The 21672-nt window shown below is 40.3% G+C and overlaps 1 protein-coding gene across 1 annotated transcript in view; it reads right to left on the bottom strand.

The window, feature by feature from the left end:
* LOC128653567 (pancreatic secretory granule membrane major glycoprotein GP2-like) overlaps positions 1-21672 on the bottom strand; it is a 48483-nt gene that overhangs the window by 1301 nt on the left and 25510 nt on the right. The window contains exons 9-10 of the mRNA XM_053706948.1: positions 19990-20053; positions 19251-19286 (exon numbers count right to left, since the gene is read on the bottom strand). Coding sequence (XP_053562923.1) covers positions 19251-19286; positions 19990-20053 — 100 coding nt within the window. The remainder of the gene's footprint in view (positions 1-19250; positions 19287-19989; positions 20054-21672) is intronic.

The following is a 21672-nucleotide window of genomic DNA, read 5'->3' as shown; positions in this document are numbered from 1 at the left end:
GGTATTCAGGGGGAGCAGCTACACTACAGAAAACATGGGTATTTACATTTTTAAAACATTTTCTGCCTAATTTGCAGCAGACAGCTGGCAGTACCTAATATGGTGGCAAATAGGTAGAGGGGGGAGGGTTAGAGAGCTGTTTGGGGGGGGGATCAGGGAGGTTGGGCGGTAAGGGGGATATCACCCTGCAGAAAATATATTTAAAAAAACAACACCTTTTATTTTTATACTGTCAGACTTTCTGCCAGTACTTAAGAAGGGGATGACCTTTGGGGGTGGGGGAGGGAAGAGAGCTATTTGAGAGGGGTCAGGGGGTGGGATGTGTCAGATGAGAGGCTGATCTCTACACTAAAGCTAAAATTAACCCTACAAGCTACCTAATTAACCCCTTCACTGCTGGGCATAACACAATTGTTGTGCGCAGCGGCATTTAGCGGCCTTCTAATTACCATAAAGCATTGCCAAAGCCATATATGTCTGCTATTTCTGAACAAAGGGGATACCAGAGAAGCATTTACAACCATTTGTGCCATGATTGCACAAGCTGTTTGTAATTTTTTTTAGTGAGAAACCTAAAATTGTAAAAAAAGGGAAAAAAATATTTTATTTGATCACATTTGGTGGGGAAATGGTGGCATGAAATATACTAAAATGGGCCTAGATCAATAATTTGGATTGTCTACTAAAAAAAATATATATAGTTTTGATAGGTAAATATAAAAAAGGCTCTATTTCTGTTTAAATGTAATGATGGCAAAAATGAAAAAAATGCTCTGGTCTTTTGGGGTTGTTTTTGTCTAAAATGCCCGTCCTTAAGGGGTCAAATAACTTTAGATGTATCAATTTGTGCATATTAATTTGCATATGTAAAATTAACCTTTTCTATTCCAAAATAATTCCAATAAGTGTTAAACAATATGAATGCCATTTGTATATGGGCATAATATGAATGCCATTTGTATATGGGCATAATATTCAGTGATTGTTTGACATGTTGACATATTGCCCCTAGATCAGGGGTGCCTAATAGGTAGATCGGGATCTACCAGTAGATCCTGAAGGTGCTGCTGGTAGATGTTGGCCGATGTGATCAAAATAATGTGGTCAAATTACGCGATCTCAATACTGGGGCGTGAGTAGAGTATGGTTGCTAGGGATACTGCTTTATCTATCACAGTGTGTGAAGGGGCAGGTCATTGATGGTCAGACACGAAAAGTGCTACAGGATTGGATCTTGAGGGACATCAATTTCAACCAATCAATGTAGATGATTTTTGAACAACACAATTGGCCTATCAAAAGCATGGTTGAGTGAGTGCTCTCCCAATTGATATGGCGGTGTGTATGTATATGTGTGTATATATATATATATATATATAGTTAGGAGGGTAAGTGTCAATAGATATAAAAAGTAAAAGCAGAGGCTGCTGTGCTATGCTAAAGGAACAAGTCTGAGTGACGTCTGTCAAATGAAAGTGTTGACCTGGTAAAAAATTGTCTGCATGGCGCGCTATTGAAATTTATTTGTGTAAGCCTCACTGGATCAAATCAGGCCAAGCCCACGGCGCAAAGTAAAGGGGGTCAGTGGCAGTAATTTGAATGCAGTGTTTTGCAACATGGCACAAGGGGTTACTCCTTTTAACCAGAATTAAAGTCAGTGCTACTTTTGTTGTTGGGATTAATCTGTTGTATCTTTATACTTTTGCACATCTATGTGTTGCTAAATCATGCAACCTTAAAGGGCTGTGAAACACACATTTTTTTTTTTTATGATTCAGATATAGAGCATGCAATTTTAAACAGCTTTCTAATTTATTCCTATTATATTTTGTTCTTTATTCTCTTGTTATCTTTATTTAAAAAAACAGGAAAGTAAGCTTAGGAGCCAGCCCATTTTTAGTGGGTAGATCTCGTTGAGCTGGTCATTTGAAAAGTAGATCCCAACACAAAAAAGTGTGGGCACCCCTGCCCTAGACCATAGCTTGAGAGTCATAAACATAACTTTGCACTAGATATATGAGTTTAAACATAGAAAAAAATTAATATATTTTAAGGACTTTTTAATATTTATTTTATCAAAACTAGATGGAGAGAAAATGTTCTAGATATTGTAAATCACAATTATTCAAAACATGATTTCTGGGACTTATGATTTTTAAAAAAAAAAAACCCATATAAAAGATCTCAATTGCCAACAAACAAAATTGAACGACAAATGTTCAAATCCTGACTATGACAATGCAATTTGCAATAGAAATCCCATTTGAAATCAGTAAAATTACAGTAATGTACCCTAACAGAAATGTGAGTATACAATAAAAAAAAAAACATTTAATACCATTCTAGGTTTTGCAATCAAGATTTTTGCTTTTCTTATGTCTCCTGAAGCTGTACGAGATATGATGTATTAAATATTATCAATAAGTACATTTTGGTATCACACACTGCCAATAGACTGCAATATTGATGAATATAGCGTCTGTGGCCATTTCAAAATATATTGCATATGCACAACAGAATAGAACTATTCTAAATTGTCTTGAAATACTTTAAAATATGAATAAGCCAGTTTTGCCCTTTATCAAGGAACTTTAGTTGTCACATTTAATAAAGTGAAAAATGGTCCTAAAAACCTGTCAAAAAGTTTGTTCAGTATAAAGCCTTTTATTGGCAAGCTGATAACAGTTTTTTGGGTCCGATAAACACTCAAAAACATCTGATTGTGATGAGCTCAAACTCAAAAAGTGCATATAATTGTCTGAGAGCCCGCAGGTAAATATTGTCTACGTAATTGTGATGAACCCTTATATTAGATACGCTCTATTAGCCTAATGATCTACAATTCTCTGCTCTGGCACAATGATCTAAGACATCTTGTCAGTACTGTGAGATTCCATAAAATATTTTTAGAAAGGCAAATTTCAACCTGAGAGCTGTTTATCTCTCTATGAAGAATTCTGCATGTGAAGGAGACACCTACAGTGCAATTTGATGTTAAAAAAAAGATTTTGCGAGATTTCTTTCCATGCTAGCAAACTTTTGATTATCAGGCCCTAAATGAGTAACTATACTTTATGTTAGTAGCTGTGGGTTATTTCAGTTACTGTATGGTATATTTGCAAATAAGGAGTAAATAACAGATAACATAAATACCTGATAAATTAATTTCTTTCATATTGACAAGAGTCCATGAGCTGGTGACATATGGGATATACATTCCTACCAGGAGGGGGAACATTTCCCAAACCTCAAAATGCCTATAAATACACTTACCACCACACCCAAAACTCAGTTTTAACGAATAGCCAAGTAGTGAGGTGATAACAAAAAAGGAGCATACAAAAAGATTAACTGGAATATAATTGTGCTTTTATACAAAAAATCAAAACCACCATAAAAAAGAGTGGGCCTCATGGACTCTTGCCAATATGAAAGAAATTGATTTATCAGATAAGTTCTTACATAAATTATGTTTTCTTTCATGTAATTGGCAAGAGTCCATGAGCTAGTGACGTATGGGATAGAAATACCTAAGATGTGGAAGACCACAGAAGAGTCACTAGAGAGGGAGGGATAAAATAAAAACAGCTATTTCCGCTGAGAAATTAAATCCAAACAAAAATAAGTTTTTCTTATGAATCTCAAGAAAAAAACTTAAATCATATGCAGAAGAATCAAACTGAGACAGCTGCCTGAAGAACTTTCCTACCAAAGACTGCATCAGAAGAAGCAAATACATCAAAATGGTAAAACTTAGTAAATGTATGCAAAGAAGACCAAGTTGCTGCTTTGCAAATCTGGTCCACCGAAGCTTCATTCTTAAAAGCCCAAGAAGTGGCAACTGATCTAGTAGAAGGAGCTATGATCCTCTGAGGCGGTGATTGCCCCGCCTCCAAATAAGCTTTGTGAATCAAAAGCTTTAACCAAGATGCCAGAGAAATGGCAGAGGCTTTCTGACCTTTCCTGGAACCAGAAAAAACAACAAATAGACTAGAAGTCTTTCTGAAATCCTTAGTAGCTTTGACATAGTATTTCAAAGCTCTTACAAAATCCAAAGAATGTAAAGATCTTTCAAGAGCATTCTTAGGATTAGGACACAAAGAAGGAATAACAATTTCCCTACTAATGTTGTTGAAATTCACAACTTTAGGCAAAAATTTAAGTGAAGTCCGCAAAACAGCTTTATCCTGATGGAAAATCAGAAAGGGAGACTCACAAGAGAGAGCAGACAATTCGGAAACTCTTCTAGCTGAAGGGATAGCCAAAAGGAACAACACTTTCCAAGAAAGTAGTTTAATATCCAAAGAATGCATAGGCTCAAAAGGAGGAGCCTGCAAAGCCTTCAAAACCAAATTAAGACTCCAAGGAGAAGAGATTGATTTAATAACAGGATTGACACAAACCAAAGCCTGAACAAAACAGGAAGCTTAGCAATCTTTATTTGAAATAAAACAGAAAGAGCAGAGATTTGTCCCTTCAAAGTACTTGCAGACAAACGTTTAACTGTAACATCCTAGGAATTGAAACTGTAACATCCTAGGAATTCTAAAATAATGCCAAGAGAATTTAATAAATCTTCCTTGAAACAGACTTAAAAGCCTGTAGCATAGTATTAATTAGTGATGTCGCAAACCTAAAAATTTCGGTTTGCGAACAGCGGACTCGAACTTCCGCAACTGTTCGCGAACCGGCGAACCGGGCGAACCGCCATTGACTTCAATAGGCAGGTGAATTTTAAAACCAACAGGGACTCTTTCTGGCCACAATAGTGATGGAAAAGTTGTTTCAAGGGGACTAACACCTGGTCTGTGGCATGCCGGAGGGGGATCCATGGCAAAACTCCCATGGAAAATTACATAGTTGATGCAGAGTCTGGTTTTAAGCCATAAAGGGCATAAATCACCTAACATTCCTAAATTGTTTGGAATAACGTGCTTTAAAACATCAGGTATGATGTTGTATCGATCATGTAGTGTAAGGGTTACGCCCGCTTCACAGTGACAGACCAAACTCCCCGTTTAAAGGGACAGTCTACACCAGAATTTTTATTGTTTTAAAAGATAGATAATCCCTTTATTACCCATTTCCCAGGTTTGCATAACTAACACATTTATAATAATATACTTTTAACCTCTGTGATTATCTTGTATCTAAGCCTCTACAAACTGCCCCTTTTTTTAGTTCTTTTGATAGACTTGCAACCTAGCCAATCAGTGCCTGCTCCCAGATAACCCATGGTAAGTTTCCCAGAGGCAGTTGCGGCGCCAGGGGATGTGTATATGGCATGGATTTTTGGAACCGGGCGGGAGATGGAAAAAGATGCTTGGTCGGTCCTCCTACTTCAAATTTGGGGCACTGCGCATGCAATCTACTGTGCCACCAGATATGAGTGGTGTGTTAAGTAGTACTATTCCTATCACTTTAATTAATCCCTGTTACGTGCCTTTTTTTTATTTGTTTCCTGAAGCCACAGTGCAGCACCAGAGGCCAGAAAAATTTGGCATGTACACATGCCTGAAAATTAGGTATTGTTGCAGCCGCTGCTGTAGCAGCGGCCAGAAAAATTGATGTTTGTTTCCCTGGCAGAAAGTGCCCTAAAACATTGCGGCTTGAACACTAGTTGGTGGCGGATAAGTCACGCAAGTCATCCGGCATTCGAAGATAAAATACAGCAGCTTGTGGACCATTTATAGCCCAAGGCAGATTATCTCATTAGGCCTTTTTTACTCGAATGTATCGCCCAATGTCAGTCCCTTCAGGATCCATCCCTCATTCATCTTAATAAAGGTGAGGTAATCTAGACTTTTTTGACCTAGCCGACTTCTCTTCTCAGTGACAATACCTCCTGCAGCACTAAAGGTCCTTTCTGACAGGACACTTGAAGCGGGGCAGGCCAGAAGTTCTATAGCAAATTGTGATAGCTCAGGCCACAGGTCAAGCCTGCACACCCAGTAGTCAAGGGGTTCATCGCTCCTCAGAGTGTCGAGATCTGCAGTTAAGGCGAGATAGTCTGCTACCTGTCGGTCGAGTCGTTCTCTGAGGGTGGACCCCGAAGGGCTGTGGCGATGCATAGGAGTTAAAAAGCTTTGCATATCCTCCATCAACAACACGTCTGTTAAGCGTCCTGTTCTTGCCAGCGTGGTCGTGGGAGTCGGAGGATTACTTTCACCTCTTCCCCTGTTAGATGATTCCCATTGTGCTGTGACATCACCCTTATACGCTGTGTAAAGCATACTTTTTAATTTATTTTGGAACTGCTGCATCCTTTCCGACATCCGGGAATTTGGTAACATTTCAGGCACTTTCTGCTTATACCGTGGGTCTAGTAGCGTGGACACCCAGTACAGGTCATTTTCCTTCAGTTTTTTTATACAAGGGTCACTCAACAGGCACGACAGCATGAAAGACCCCATTTGCACAAGTTTGGATGCCGAGCTACTCATGTCCCATTCCTCGTCCTCAGTGATCTCACTGAAGATATGTTCTTCCCCCCAGCCACGTACAACACCACGGGTACCAGATAGGTGACAACGAGCACCCTGGGATGCCTGTTGTGGTTGGTCTTCCTCCTCCTCCTCCTCAAAGCCACATTCCTCCTCTGACTCCTCTTCTTCACAATCCTCTTCCAGCGTTGCCGCTGGTCCAACAAGCGATGCTGATAAGGCTGTTTCTGGTGGTGATGGTGACCACAACTCTTCCTCTTCACACTCATCTATGGCCTGATCCAGCACTCTTCGCAGGGCACGCTCCAGGAAGAAAACAAATGGTATGATGTCACTGATGGTGCCTTCGGTGCGACTGACTAGGTTTGTCACCTCCTCAAAGGACGCATGAGCCTACAGGCATTGCGCATGAGTGTCCAGTAACTTGGCAAAAAAATCCCCAGCTCTGCAGAGGCTGTCCTAGCACCCCGGTCATACAAATACTCATTAACGGCTTTTTCTTGTTGGAGCAGGCGGTCGAACATTAGGAGTGTTGAATTCCAACATGTCGGGCTGTCGCAAATCAAGCGCCTCATTGGCATGTTGTTTCACCGCTGGATATCTGCAAAATTCGCCATGGCCATGAAGGAACGCCTGAAATGGCCACACACCTTCCTGGACTGCTTCACGACATCCTGTAAGCCTGGGTTCTTATGCACAAAGCGTTGTACGATCAGATTACACACATGTGCCATGCACGGCACAAGTGTCAACTTGCCCAATTTCAATGCCGCCACCAAATTACTTCCGTTGTCAGAAACCACTTTGCCGATCTCCAGTTGGTGCGGAGTCAGCCACTGATCCATCTGTGCATTCAGGGCGGACAGGAGTGCTTTTCCGGTGTGACTCTCTGCTTTAAGGCAAGTCAACTCCAAGACGGCGTGACACTGCCGTATCCCGGATGTGGAATAGTACCTGCGGAGCTGGGGGAGTGCCGTTGATGTGGAGCAAGACGCAGCAGCAGAAGAGAACTCAGCCGAGGAAGAAGTTATGGAAGAGGATGGAGAAGGAGGAGTAGAGGAGGTAGCAGCAGGCCTGCCTGCAAGTCGTGGCAGTGTCACCAACTCCTCTGCAGAGACACGCATTCCATGCTTGTCAGCCATCAGCAGGTTTACCCAATGCGCAGTGTAGGTGATATACCTCCCCTGACCATGCTTTGCAGACCAGCTATCAGTGGTCAGATGGACCCTTGCCCCAACACTGCGTGCCAGACATGCCATTACTTCCTTTCGCACAATCGAGTACAGGTTGGGGATTGCATTTTGTGCAAAGAAATTTTGGCCGGGTACCTTCCACTGCGGTGTCCCAATAGCTACAAATTTTTTGAACGCCTCAGACTCCACCAGCTTGTATGGTAAAAGCTGGCGGGCTAAGAGTTCAGACAAGCCAGCTGTCAGATGCCGGGCAAGGGGGTGACTTTGTGACATTGGCTTCTTACGCTCAAACATGTCCTTGACAGACACCTGACTGTGGGCAGATGAGCAGGAACTGCTCAAGGCGAGACACGGATTGGCGGATGGTTGAGAGGGGGCATGGAGGACAGCAGTGGTTGACGTGGCTGAAGATGCTGGACCAGGAGGAGGATGGCGTCTTTGAGTTTGTGTGCTGCTTCTACTCATGTGTTCATCCCATCAGCGTTTGTGATGTGAGATCATGTGCCTTCGCAAAGTTGTTGTACCTAGGTGGGTGTTGGACTTCCCACAACTCAGTTTCTTTTGGTACAGGTTGCAAATGGCATCGCTGTTGTCAGAGACAGACACACAAAAAAATGCCACACTGCTGAGCTCTGCGATGACGGCATTCTGGTGGTGGCAACAGCATGCGTTGATTGGCGTGCTGTCTGACTGACCCCGGGTGCCGATGCATGCTGTCTGACTGTGCCACTAGCTCTTTGCGATGACCTCCCCCTGCTTCCAACTCGTCTCCTCCTTCTCCTCTCTGTCTCCCCATCTGAACTTTCCCCCTCTTATTCTTCTCCTCTAGCGGGCACCCACGTGACATCCACGGACGCATCATCATCAACCGCTTCACTTGTAGCAGCGGGTACGACATCATCATCATCATCATCATCACACCGTATGTCCATGTCTGTAATGCTGCCTGACTGAGACATATCACTGTTATCTACATCCTCTGTCAATGATGGTTGTGCATCACTCATTTCTTCCAACTGATGTGTCAATAACTCCTCGGAAAGATCAAGTGAAGCGGCTGTGGTGCTAGTGTTGGTGGTGGCGGCAGGCGGGCGAGTGGCACTGGTCACTTGAGAGGTGCCCGAAACTAAGCTGGAGGTGGATGGTGCGTCAAGGTTCCGAGCAGAAGCTGTAGAAGATTGGGTGACCTGTGTTAGCCAGTCAACTAGGTCCTCCTCAGAACTTTTTGCGTTCATGGTATGTGGCCTCTGAACACTGGGCATTATTGTAGGGTCAAAGGGAATCACAGCACCACGACCACGACGGCACCTTTGGGGTGGCCTGCCTCTGCCTGCCATTTTTTTTTTAAAATGTACACTTACACTACTATTGAACAATATATTAGTGGTGCCACTGAGCAAGTGGGCACAGTATACGCTGTGAGCCTGACACAAAAAAGCAGACTGATGTTTCACAATCCAAAAAGTTTATTTTTTTTAAATGTACATTTACACTACTATTAAACAAGATATGAGTGGTGGCACTGGGCAAGTGGGCACAGTATACGCTCTGAGCCTGACACAAAAAAGCAGACTGATGTTTCACAGTAAAAAAAGTTTATTTTTTAAATATTTACACTACTGTTACAACAAATATGAGTGGTAGCACTAGTTGGCAAGTGGGCCTGGCACACACGCTGGCAGGCAGGCAACTGCAATTAGATTACACTAGCAGACTGATGTTTCACAGTCAAAAAAGTTTTTGTTTTAAATATTTACAATACTGTTATAACAAATATGAATGGTGGCACTAGTTGGCAAGTGGGCCTGGCACACACGCTGGCAGGCAGGCAACTGCAATTAGATTACACTAGCAGACTGATGTTTCACAGTCAAAAAGTTTTTGTTTTAAATATTTACAATACTGTTATAACAAATATGAATGGTGGCACTAGTTGGCAAGTGGGCCTGGCACACACGCTGGCAGGCAGGCAACTGCAATTAGATTACACTAGCAGACTGATGTTTCACAGTCAAAAAAGTTTTTTTTTAAAATATTTACACTACTGTTACAACAAATATGAGTGGTGCCACTAACTTGGCAAGTGGGCCTGGCACACACGCTGGCAGGCAGGCAACTGCAATTAGATTACACTAGCAGACTGATGTTTCACAGTCAAAAAATGTTTTTTTTAAATATTTACACTACTGTTATAACAAATATGATTGGTGGCACTAGTTGGCAAGTGAGCCTGGCACACACGCTGGCAGGCAGGCAACTGCAGTTAGATTACACTAGCAGACTGATGTTTCACAGTCAAAAAAGTTTTTGTTCTAAATATTTACAATACTGTTATAACAAATATGATTGGTGGCACTAGTTGGCAAGTGGGCCTGGCACACAAGCTGGCAGGCAGGCAACTGCAATTAGATTACACTAGCAGACTGATATTTCACAGTCAAAAAAGTTTTTGTCTTAAATATTTACATTACTGTTATAACAAATATGATTGGTGGCACTAGTTGGCAAGTGGGCCTGGCACACACGCTGGCAGGCAGGCAGGCAGGCAACTGCAATTAGATTACACTAGCAGACTGATGTTTCACAGTCAAAAAACTTTTTTTTTTAAATATTTACACTACTGTTACAACAAATATGAATGGTGCCACTAACTTGGCAAGTGGGCCTGGCACACACGCTGGCAGGCAGGCAACTGCAATTAGATTACACTAGCAGACTGATGTTTCACAGTCAAAAAAGTTTTTGTTTTAAATATTTACAATACTGTTATAACAAATATGATTGATGGCACTAGTTGGCAAGTGGGCCTGGCACACACGCTGGCAGGCAGGCAACTGCAATTAGATTACACTAGCAGACTGATGTTTCACAGTAAAAAAAGTTTTTGTTTTAAATATTTACACTACTGTTACAACAAACATGAGTGATGCCACTAACTTGGCAAGTGGGCCTGGCACACACGCTGGCAGGCAGGCAACTGCAATTAGATTACACTAGCAGACTGATGTTTCACAGTCAAAAAAGTTTTTGTTTTAAATATTTACAATACTGTTATAACAAATATGATTGGTGGCACTAGTTGGTAAGTGGGCCTGGCACACATGCTGGCAGGCAACTGCAATTAGATTACACTAGCAGACTGATGTTTTACAGTCAAAAAAGATTTTAAAAAAAAAATATTAACACTACTGTTACAACAAATATGAGTGGTGCCACTAACTTGGCAAGTGGGCCTGGCACACATGCTGGCAGGCAGGCAACTGCAATTAGATTACACCAGCAGACTGATGTTTCACAGTCAAAAAAGTTTTTGTTTTAAATATTTACAATACTGTTATAACAAATATGATTGGTGGCACTAGTTGGCAAGTGGGCCTGGCACACACGCTGTCAGGCAGGCAACTGCAATTAGATTACACTAGGAGACTGATGTTTCACAGTCAAAAAAGTTTTTGTTTTAAATATTTACACTACTGTTACAACAAATATGAGTGGTGCCACTAACTTGGCAAGGTGGCCTGGCACACATGCTGGCAGGCAGGCAACTTCAATTAGATTACACTAGCAGACTGATGTTTTACAGTCAAAAAAGTTTTTTTTTTAAATATTTACACTACTGTTACAACAAATATGAGTGGTGCCACTAACTTGGCAAGTGGGCCTGGCACACACGCTGGCAGGCAGGCAACTGCAATTAGATTACACTAGCAGACTGATGTTTTACAGTCAAAAAAGTTTTTTTTTTAAATATTTACACTACTGTTATAACAAATATGATTGGTGGCACTAGTTGGCAAGTGGGCCTGGCACACACGCTGGCAGGCAACTGCAATTAGATTACACTAGCAGACTGATGTTTCACAGTCAAAAAAGTTTTTTTTTTAAATATTTACACTAGTGTTACAACAAATGACTTTGAGTGGTGGCATTAGTTGGCAAATGGGCCTGGCACACACGCTGGCAGGCAGGCAACTGCAATTAGATTACAATAGCAGACTGATGTTTCACAGTTAAAATTACACAGGCAAAAAAAAAAGATGTTCTAGCCCTAAAAAGGGCTTTTTGAGGTGCTGTCCTTACAGCAGAGATCAGATGAGACCTTCAGGACTGTAGTGGACACTGAATACACTAGCCTAGCTATGAATTTCCCTATAAAATCAGCAGCAGCTACACTATCCCACCTCTCACTAAGAATGCAGGATCAGAATGAATCTAAAATGGCTGCTGTCCAGGAGCTGGGAGGGTCTGGGAGGGAGTGTCTGCTGCTGATTGGCTGAAATGTGTCTGCAGACTGTGAGATACAGGGTCAAAGTTTACTCAATGATGACGAATAGGAGGCGGACCGAACATCGCATATGTTCGCCGCCGTGGCAAACGCAAACAAGCTATATTCGCTGGGAACTATTCGCTGGCGAACTATTCGCGACATCACTAGTATTAATCACTAAGTCAGAGAAACCTCTATGACTAAGCACTAAGCGTTCAATTTCCATACCTTCAAATTTAGCGATTTGAGATCCTGATGAAAAACAGCCCTTGAGACAGAAGGTCTGTTCTTAAAGGAAGTGGCCAAGGTTGGCAACTTGACATCCGGACAAGATCCGCAAACCAAAATCTGTGAGGCCATGCTGGTGCTATCAGAAAAACGTGCGATTGTTCCATTATGATCTTAGCGATCACCCATGGAAGAAGAACTAGAGACGGAAAAATATAAGCAGGTTGGTAAAACCAGGGAACTGTTAACACATCCACCATCTCTGCCTGAGGATCCCTGGACCTGGAAAGGTACCTGGGAAGTTTCTTGTTTAGATGGGAAGCCATCAGATCTATTTCTGGAAGACCCCACATCTGTACAAGCTGACAAAATACATCTGGATGGAGAGACCACTTCCCTGGATGTAAAGTCTGACGGCTGAGATAATCCACTTTCCAATTGTCTACACCTGGGATATGCATTGCAGAAATTAGGCAGGCATTGGATTCCATCCACGAAAGTATCTGAGATACTTCTTTTATAGCTAAAGAACTGCGAGTCCCACCCTGATTGACATATGCCACAGTTGTGATATTTTCTGTCTCAAAGCGAATAAATTGGTTCTCTCTTTAACAGAGGCCAAGCCTGAAGAACCCTGAAAATAGCATGGAGTTCTAAAATATTGATTGGTAACCTCGACTCTTGAGGATTCCAAACCCCTTGTGCTGTCAAAGACCCCCAGACAGCTCCCCAACCTGAAAGACTTGCATCTGTAGAGACTACAGTCCAGGAAGGATGAACAAATCCTCATTCATCTCTTGTCTGTTAAATACAGAGTCATGGACACTGAATATATCTGGAAACCTAAAAAGGTGACCCTTGTTTGAGGAATCAAAAAACTCTTTGGTAAATTGATCATCCAACCATGTTTTGAAGAAACAACACTAGATGATTCGTGTGAGATTCTGCCAAATGTAAAGACTGAGCTAGTACCAAGATATCGTCCAAATAAGGAAACACCGCAATACCCTGCTCTCTGATTACAGATAGAAGGGCACCGAGAACCTTCAAAAAGATTATTGGAGCTAGGCCAAATGGAACAGCGACAAATTGGTAATGCTTGTCTAGAAAAGAGAATTTCAGAAACCGATAGTGGTCTGGATGAATCTGAAGACATGCATCCTGCAAGTCTATTGTGGACATATAATGACCATGCTGAACAAAAGGCAGAATAGTCCTTATAGTCACCATCTTGAAAGTTGGGACCCTTACAAAACTATTCAAAAACTTCAGATCCAGAACTGGTCTGAATGTATTTTTTTTCTTTGGGACAAGGAATAGAATTGAATAAAACCCCAGACCCTGTTCCTGAAGCGGAACTGGTATAATTACCCCTGAAAGTTCCAGATCTGAAACACACTTCAGAAAAGCCTGAGCTTTCACAAGTGTTGTTGGAACATGAGAGAGAAAGACTCTTCTCACAGGAGGTCTTATTCTGAAACTTATTCGATACCCTTGAGAGACAATGCACTGAATCCACTGATTTTTAAAAGAATTTGCCCAAATGTCTTGAAATAATTTCAATCTGCCCCCCACTAGCTGAACTGGATTGAGGGCTGCACCTTCATGCAGACTTGGGGGCTGGCTTTAATTTCTTAAAAGGCTTGGATTTATTCCAACTTGAAGATGGCTTCCAATTGGAACCAGAGTCTTTAGGGGAATGAGTGGTTTTCTGTTATCTATTCTGACGAAAGCAACAAAAATGATTAGAAGCTTTAGATTTACCCTTATATTTTTTATCTTGAGGCAAAAAAACTCCCTTCCCCCCAGTGATAGTGGAAATAATAGAATCCAACTGGGAACCATATAAATTATTACCCTGGAAAGATAGAGATAGTAATATAGATTTACATATCATGTCAGCATTCCATGATTTGAGCCATAAAGCTCTTCTAGCTAAAATAGCTAAAGACATAGATTTAACAACAATTTTGCCGATATCAAAAATAGCATCACAGATACAATGATTAGCATGTTGAAGCAAATGAACACTGCTAGACAAATCAGGATCTGTTTCCTGTTGTGCTAAGCTATCCAACCAAAAAGTCGCAGCATCAGCCATAGAAATGACAGGCCTGAGAATATAGTCAGAATATAAATAAGCTTTCCTTAGATAAGATTCAATTTTCCTATCTAAAGGATCCTTAAAAGAAGTACTATCTTCCATAGGAATAGTAGTATGCTTGGCAAGAGTAGAAACAGCCCCATCAACCTTAGGGACTTTTCCCCAAAACTCTAATTTAGCCACTGGCAATAAAAGAAGCACAAGGCTTATTCCATTCCTTAGCAGTCACATCTGAAAAAGCATCAGAAACAGGGAAATCTTCAGGTGTAATCACAGGAGGTTTATAAAAAGAATTTAAACGTTTACTGGTTTTGTTATCAAGAGGACCAGACTCCTCAATATCCAAAGTAACCAATACTTCTTTCAACAAAAAACGAATATACTCAATCTTAAAAAGATAAGTAGATTTGTCAATGTCTGAGGTAGGATCTTCTGAACCAGAGAGATCCTCATCAGAGGAGGATATTTCAGTATGTTGTTGGTCATTACAAAATTCATCAGTTTTATGAGAAGTTTTAAAAGACCTTTTACGTTTATTAGAAGGCGGAATAGCAGACATAGCCTTCTTTATTGCATCAGCAATATAATTTTTCAGATACTGTACTAGTACTGAAAATTTTTCGGCATGCAAAAGCTTATCATGACAACTGTTACATACTACAGCCGGAGATATAATTTCAGCTAACTTACAACAGATACACTTAGCTTTGGTAGAACTGTGTTTAGGCAGCATGGTTCCTACAGTAGCTTCTGAGACAGGATCAGATTGAAACATCTTGCAAAATGTAAAATAACATTTAGAAAAAAAAAAAAATTTCCTCATAATAGCAGTTTCAGGAATGGGAAAAAATGCAAACAGCATAGCCCTCTGAGCATAAAGAAGGCAAGAAACATATAGGAAGTGGGGTAAAATAAAACCAAATTTTTTGGCGCCAAGTATGATGCACAACGCAAAATGAAGTCTAATTTTTTTTTGCCACCAACAAACATCCGGAAATGACGCAACCTGCGTCATGACAGATGCAACTTCATGCCAAACAACCTGGCGTTACAGGAAATGATAAACTTGCGTCATCATAGATGCACATTTGCGCCAAAAAATTCTCACACCAAGAATGGCGCAATAAATTACAGCATTTTGTGACCTCGCGAGCCTAATTTTGCCTGCAAAATTAAAGAAAAACAAGCCAATTTGAAAAAGAGATTATACCCTAGGTAAGAAATAAAACTTCCTGAAACATGATTCCCATACTGAAACTAATAGACTGCAAAGGGAACTATACATAGACCTGACTCATGGCAAATATAAGTAAAATACATATATTTAAAACTTTATATTAATACATAAAGCGCCAAACCATAGCTGAGAGTGTCTTAAATAATGATACATACTTACCGAAAGACACCCATCCACATATAGCAGATAGTCAAACCAGTACTGAAAACTATTAGCAGAGGTAATGGTATATAAGAGTATATCGTCGATCTGAAAAGGGAGGTAGGAGATGAATCCCTACGACCGATAACAGAGAACCCTTGAAAAGATTTCCCGTGAGAGAAATCATAAAATCAATAGACAATACTCTCTTCACATACTTCTGACAAAACACTGTACACTGAGAAGAAAAATCAAGCACAAACTTACTTCACCATCTCCATAGGAGGCAAAGTTTGTAAAAACTGAGTTGTGGGTGTGGTGGGAGGTGTATTCATAGGCATTTTGAGGTTTGGGAAACTTTGCCCCTCCTGGTAGGAATGTATATCCCATATCTCACTAGCTCATGGACTCTTGTGAATTACATGAAAGAAATGCAGTATTATTATTATTATCATTTATTTGTATAGCGCCGCCAAATTCCGTAGCGCTGGGTACAGTGATAGGGGTATACAATGAGAAAGATTTGTTTTAAAATACAAAACATAACAAAACAAATCTAGTACAGGAGGAAAAGGGCCCTGCTTCGGAGAGCTCACAGTCTATAGGTTTAGGGTGCAGAGACATAAGGTTGGGGTAGCTTGTTACATCGGTTGTATTTGCAGCAGTGAGTCAGGCAGTTCATGTACATGTATTAGTTTGGTTCGGATGCGGGATGGAGGAGAGATGGTAAGCCTCTCTGAATAGGTGAGTTTTCAAGGATTGTCTGAAGCTATACAAGGTTGGAGACAGTCTAATGAAGCGGGGTAGAGAGTTCCAGAGGACAGGAGCAGCACGTGCAAAGTCTTGGAGGCGGGAGTGGGACGTAGAGATAACAGGAGTGTAAAGACGTAGGTCAGAGGTTGATCGAAGAGGGCGGGATGGGGAATATTTCACGATGAGAGAGGAAATATAGTTGGGAGTTAGACTGTTGAGTGCTTTGTAGGTTAGGGCTAATACTTTAAATTGTATTCTGGAGTGTATGGGGAGCCAGTGTAGAGACTGGCAGAGCGGAGCAGCTGATGTAGATCTTCGACTTAGGTGGATGAGTCTAGCAGAAGCATTCATAATAGATTTGAGGGAGGAGAGGCAGTGTTTTGGAAGGCCATTTAGGAGTAGATTGCAATAATCAATATGTGACAAAATGAGGGAATGATATAAGCCCTTATGTGTAACATACTCATTACTATATTGAATGTCATTAGATGAGCTTTATAATAGTCAGTAAACTGAATGTGACTTATTATAGTCACTATACCTTATACTACTAGATGTCCTGGATATCACTCACTATACAGTAACTATATGGTTTGTTTATAGGTAAGTATACCACATGCCATTACTCCCTGTCACTAAATGAGCAAGATATCATCCTCTTTACTCTATGTCAGCAGATGTGCAGTATATCAGTTACCATATGGTATGTGACAAAGAAAAAAAATAAAATGCCAATATGGGGAATTTATTGTTTTTCTTTATTTTCTACGCCAATCCAATCCATTCCATTAGAAGTGCCGCCATTTGTATTAGTAAAATTGCTGGATATATAACAAATTAGTTAAATATACTAAAACATTAAGACATGTACGCTGCATTTGTTTTCAGGGATATTGACAGTCATTGATAGAAGTAATTGACAAAGCATACTAAGAGAAAGAGGTTGATTTATCATGAGAACTGAATGGGAAATCTTTTTAAAACGTATGCTCTATCTGAATTATGTAAGTTTAATTTTAACTTTTGATTGATTTAAATTTTGCTTCTAGTAAAAGAACATGTATAGATGTATATGCTTCCAGGATGTATATGCTTCCAACATGTATATATGTATATGCTTCCAGGATGTATATGCTTCCAACATGTATAGATGTATATGCTTCCAGGATGTGAAAGGTTAAGATCCTGCGGTCATTGGCCCATATGTATTTTTTGGGTGGGTTATATATGGAGGGGCAGGGTTATGGAAGTCAATGATCACCTTTGTTTTCTTAACCTGTGGGACTGCGTTATTGCATCTTTTAAGTGGAATTGATTTATCCAGCCTGGTACTCTGTTCTTTTTTTGTTTAAGGAGTGTTGCTATGACGTATCCTATGAGGGTGGAAATCTAGAGTTGTTGCCCTGGACGGCATCAACAGATTTCAGCTGTAATGTGTCTTAGAAAGGCGGAGCTTCCTGATGTCGGTGGAAGCTTTTCGTCTGTTGACAGCTGAGTGGTGTCTAGCTGGAGGACATTCAAATTGCCTCGCACCCCTGCAACCACCTTGTAGGTGCCAATTATGTTACCCTATGAGGCACATGATTTGGTTCCATGAAAGTCTGTAAAAACCTGTGAAATTCATCATTTTTCATCTATCTAACCAATTTTTCCTGTGACATTTTATGTGGTCTGGGCTGCTTAAAGGGATATAAAAGTGCAAGAAGCAAATGCTCTGATGTGTAAGCTCACTGTATTAATGCACATAACTATGTGTTTAGCCCCTGCAAATAGATTAAACACATAGGACTCCATTTATGATAGCTTGGGCCTCACTGGGAGTGGACTGCATACCCCATCTGCATTTAACATTGCACAAGCAATGCTTGTGCAATTCCGCCCCCTGATTGCTGGTAGCCAATCATCCACTAGCAGGGCCTTTTAGGTGGCAGATAGGTTAAGCAACAGCAGGCTTAAGTCTGCTGCTACTTAACTGTTGTTTTAGGTAAGCCTGAAATGCCTGGGCTCAGAAGAAGCTATTGCTGCTTAGTAAATGGAGCCCACAGTTAAAGACTGTTTTAGAGCAGTAATGCACAACTGGGAGGAAGCTGAACACATCTGGTGAGCTAATGACAAGAGGCATAGGTTTGCAGTCACCAATCACCAAAGAACTCCGAGTAGTGCATTGCTGCTCCTTAGCCTACCTATGTATGATTTTTTATAAAGGATACCAAAAGTCAATTTGATAACAGAAGAAAATTGTAAAGTTTCTTAAAATGACATTAAATACCGCCGGGCAGACAAGGTTCTTTACCTAAAACCAGTGTGCTTCCACGCAACCAATTGAGCGAGAGCAGGGCTTGTCAATCATCCAATCAGATCTGATTGAGATGATTTAATTCTGCCACCTCAAGAGTCTAAGTAGCATAATTTTTTGGACTACTCATGCAAGCCTGAAATTCAAACAATGACTATGCAAGCGCATACCGCCCTATACATCACCATTATTTGTGTTGAGGGGCGTAATCATGGGTGGTTAGTGAGTGGGATAACGGGTGTGTCTGGTTGGTCAGTGGGTGTGTCTAGGTGCTCCATGGATGGGGCTAAGGGAAATTCTGAAAATACCAACATACAGCTGTAGATGGACAGAGTGAAAGAGCTCAGAATCAGGAATTGTCTGTCTTAAATAGGGACAGTTGAGAGGTCTGCAAATGGATTGGAATGACTTACACAACGAAGAGAAAAATCTCCTGAGACATTTTTGCATGGAGAATTCTTATGGATTTGCAAAGACAAACAAATTTTTCATAAGTGATATCCTGTAAATTCTTAGAATATTATGTTTTTGCTCTTTTAGTTTAATAGAGATTTCTGGAGAACTGCCTTTATGTAGGGTAAATCTTACCTGCATTGGAACCAGAGTTGCTGAAATTTATACTATCTGCAAAAAAATATAAAAATAAAAAATTGTTGATTTTCATAAATGAGATAAGTTAAGAAAATAAAAAGATTAACAACAATTTAATCATTTATAAATTTTAATTAAAAAAATCTATGTAAATGTCATAGTGGCTTGTGTTATACTAGACTCAGCACTTGTGTATAAATACCAAAGGAAACATATAGTTTAGATATGTGCGATTCATTTCGGATCGATTTGGAAATTCGGCAAATTCGGCGATTCGGATTGAACCGAATTTCCGAATGAAAATACTGCAGAATTTACCAAATAAATCCGAATTACTTCGGATTTATTCGGTAAATTCGGATGGCCATGGATTACACTACTATTGTACAGTATAAATCTAATCCCACCTAACACTTACTGAAATTCCGAACCAAATCAAACCGAATCCAGCCGAATTTAGTACATAATACTAGTCTAATCCCACCTAACACTTACCGAAATTCCGAATTTCCGAACCGAATCCAGCCGAATTTATTCGAATCCGAATGAATCCGAAACAAATCCGAACCGAATTTATTTGAATCCGAATGAATCCGAAACAAATCCGAACCGAATTGATTCAAATTTTTCCGAATTTGAATCGCTCCGAACCGAAATTAAAAAAAATCCGAATCGATCCGAACCAAATTTTTTCACCATGCACATGTCTAATATAGTTTATCAGGTAGGAACTCACCTTCTAAAGAAAGTGGTATCATAACTTGTCCAGAACCAGGCTCTGCTGCTCGACCCTCTTTACACTGGAAGAAAAGAACAGAGAGACAGGCACTGTATAAGATAGAATTGTTTGGTCTATTACAGCTAATTGGGATGGAAAAATAATTGATAAGTTGCTTGTTAAAAACAAATTTAATTATCAAAACAAATGGATTTCCCTTACCAGAATTTAAAGCTAAAAAAGTTTTTTAGGAAAGTATACTGTACCATAACACCATTGTATAAATATCTATTGAGCTTCTGCACGTGTTTAATTAAAGGGAAAGCAAGGTCAAAATTAATTTTCGGTTGTGCAACTAGTGCTGCTGATTGAGGCAGCAGCAGTTTCCATTTGGGAAATTAAGTGATCTGCAGCTCAGCTCACAAGTGGTACTTTAACTATTTGTTTAACCCATTTGTAGGGGTAAAACGCATAGGGCTCAATTTACCAAGCAGTGATAGCTCCTTTGGAGTTTCTGAAAAACTAGTTAAGTAGCAGTGGTCGTAAGACCGCTAATTCTTTACCTGTCCGCAACACTTTAGGTGGAGAAAAGCAGTCATCTCGTTCCAATCAGATTGGGATGATTGACAGCTCTCTCTTGCATGCGATTGGCCGCACGCAAATAAGTGGCAGCATTGAACAATCAGCAAATAGTACAATATTAACTGCAGGCAGCATACTGCTGCCGTTTGTCTCAAGGGTTGGTGGACGAGGTTCAAGAAAATAGGTGCATGGTTGCTAGTTGCTCTACCAAAATAGAGATTGTAATTTTTCAACTGTAACAGCCCTTTAATGTCCTGCAGTACAGGGTAGAATTTAAAATATGAAAACGGGCTGAGCTTCTAGGGAGAGCAGAATTCATTAACGTTTTTTTCTAACATCCTACATCTCCTCATTTTAACCCCTTAAAATTGCTTAAAAATAAAGATACTACAATTTTTTTATTTTTAAAAAGGAACCTTACACTTTATTTTGGGTGCTATAGGGGGACATTTTTTTCATTAACCAGAGATCTGATCTCTGGTTAATGAACCTGAGCGCAAAGTGCTACCGCAAGCTCACGGTAGCATTTACCAGCCATTTGTAATGGCTGGTTATTTAACGTCTGCCCGTAAATGGGTAGATTAGCCCATGTATGGGCGCACATTAAATTAGTGCTCCACTTGTAATCTAGCCATAAATAAATACTAGATAGAATGAAACATTCAAAGGAACACTGCTGATTTGCATTCTCAATTCCTTGGATATCTTTTTATATCCCTTTCCTATTTTATACAGTTCCACTACCTTTTTCCCACAGATCCTTTGTCAATTATTTTTCTTTCCCCATGACTCAGAATCCAGAAATGTCAGTGCAGCACTGGATGAAAGATGCAAGGGTCTGTCAGGAGTCCAGAAACTCATTGACCTTTTATACACACACACACACTAATTACAAGCAAACAGATCACAGGTGAGGATGGTTACCTTTAATAGCCACTCAAACCCCTTTGTGTCAACTTGTGTGCATGTTATCAGGCCAAACTCACCAGGGTATGTAAACTTTTGATCAGGGTCATTTGGGTAGTTTCTGTTGTCATTATGATTTAAAAAGAGTAAACACAGTCGATTTATAATAAATGGCTTCAGCCAAACACTAACCATGAGTGAAAGAAAGGTTTT

Source organism: Bombina bombina, chromosome 3 (assembly GCF_027579735.1).
Source record: "Bombina bombina isolate aBomBom1 chromosome 3, aBomBom1.pri, whole genome shotgun sequence".
Classification (NCBI taxonomy): domain Eukaryota; kingdom Metazoa; phylum Chordata; class Amphibia; order Anura; family Bombinatoridae; genus Bombina; species Bombina bombina.
This window is presented reverse-complemented; position numbering and strand designations above follow the sequence as displayed.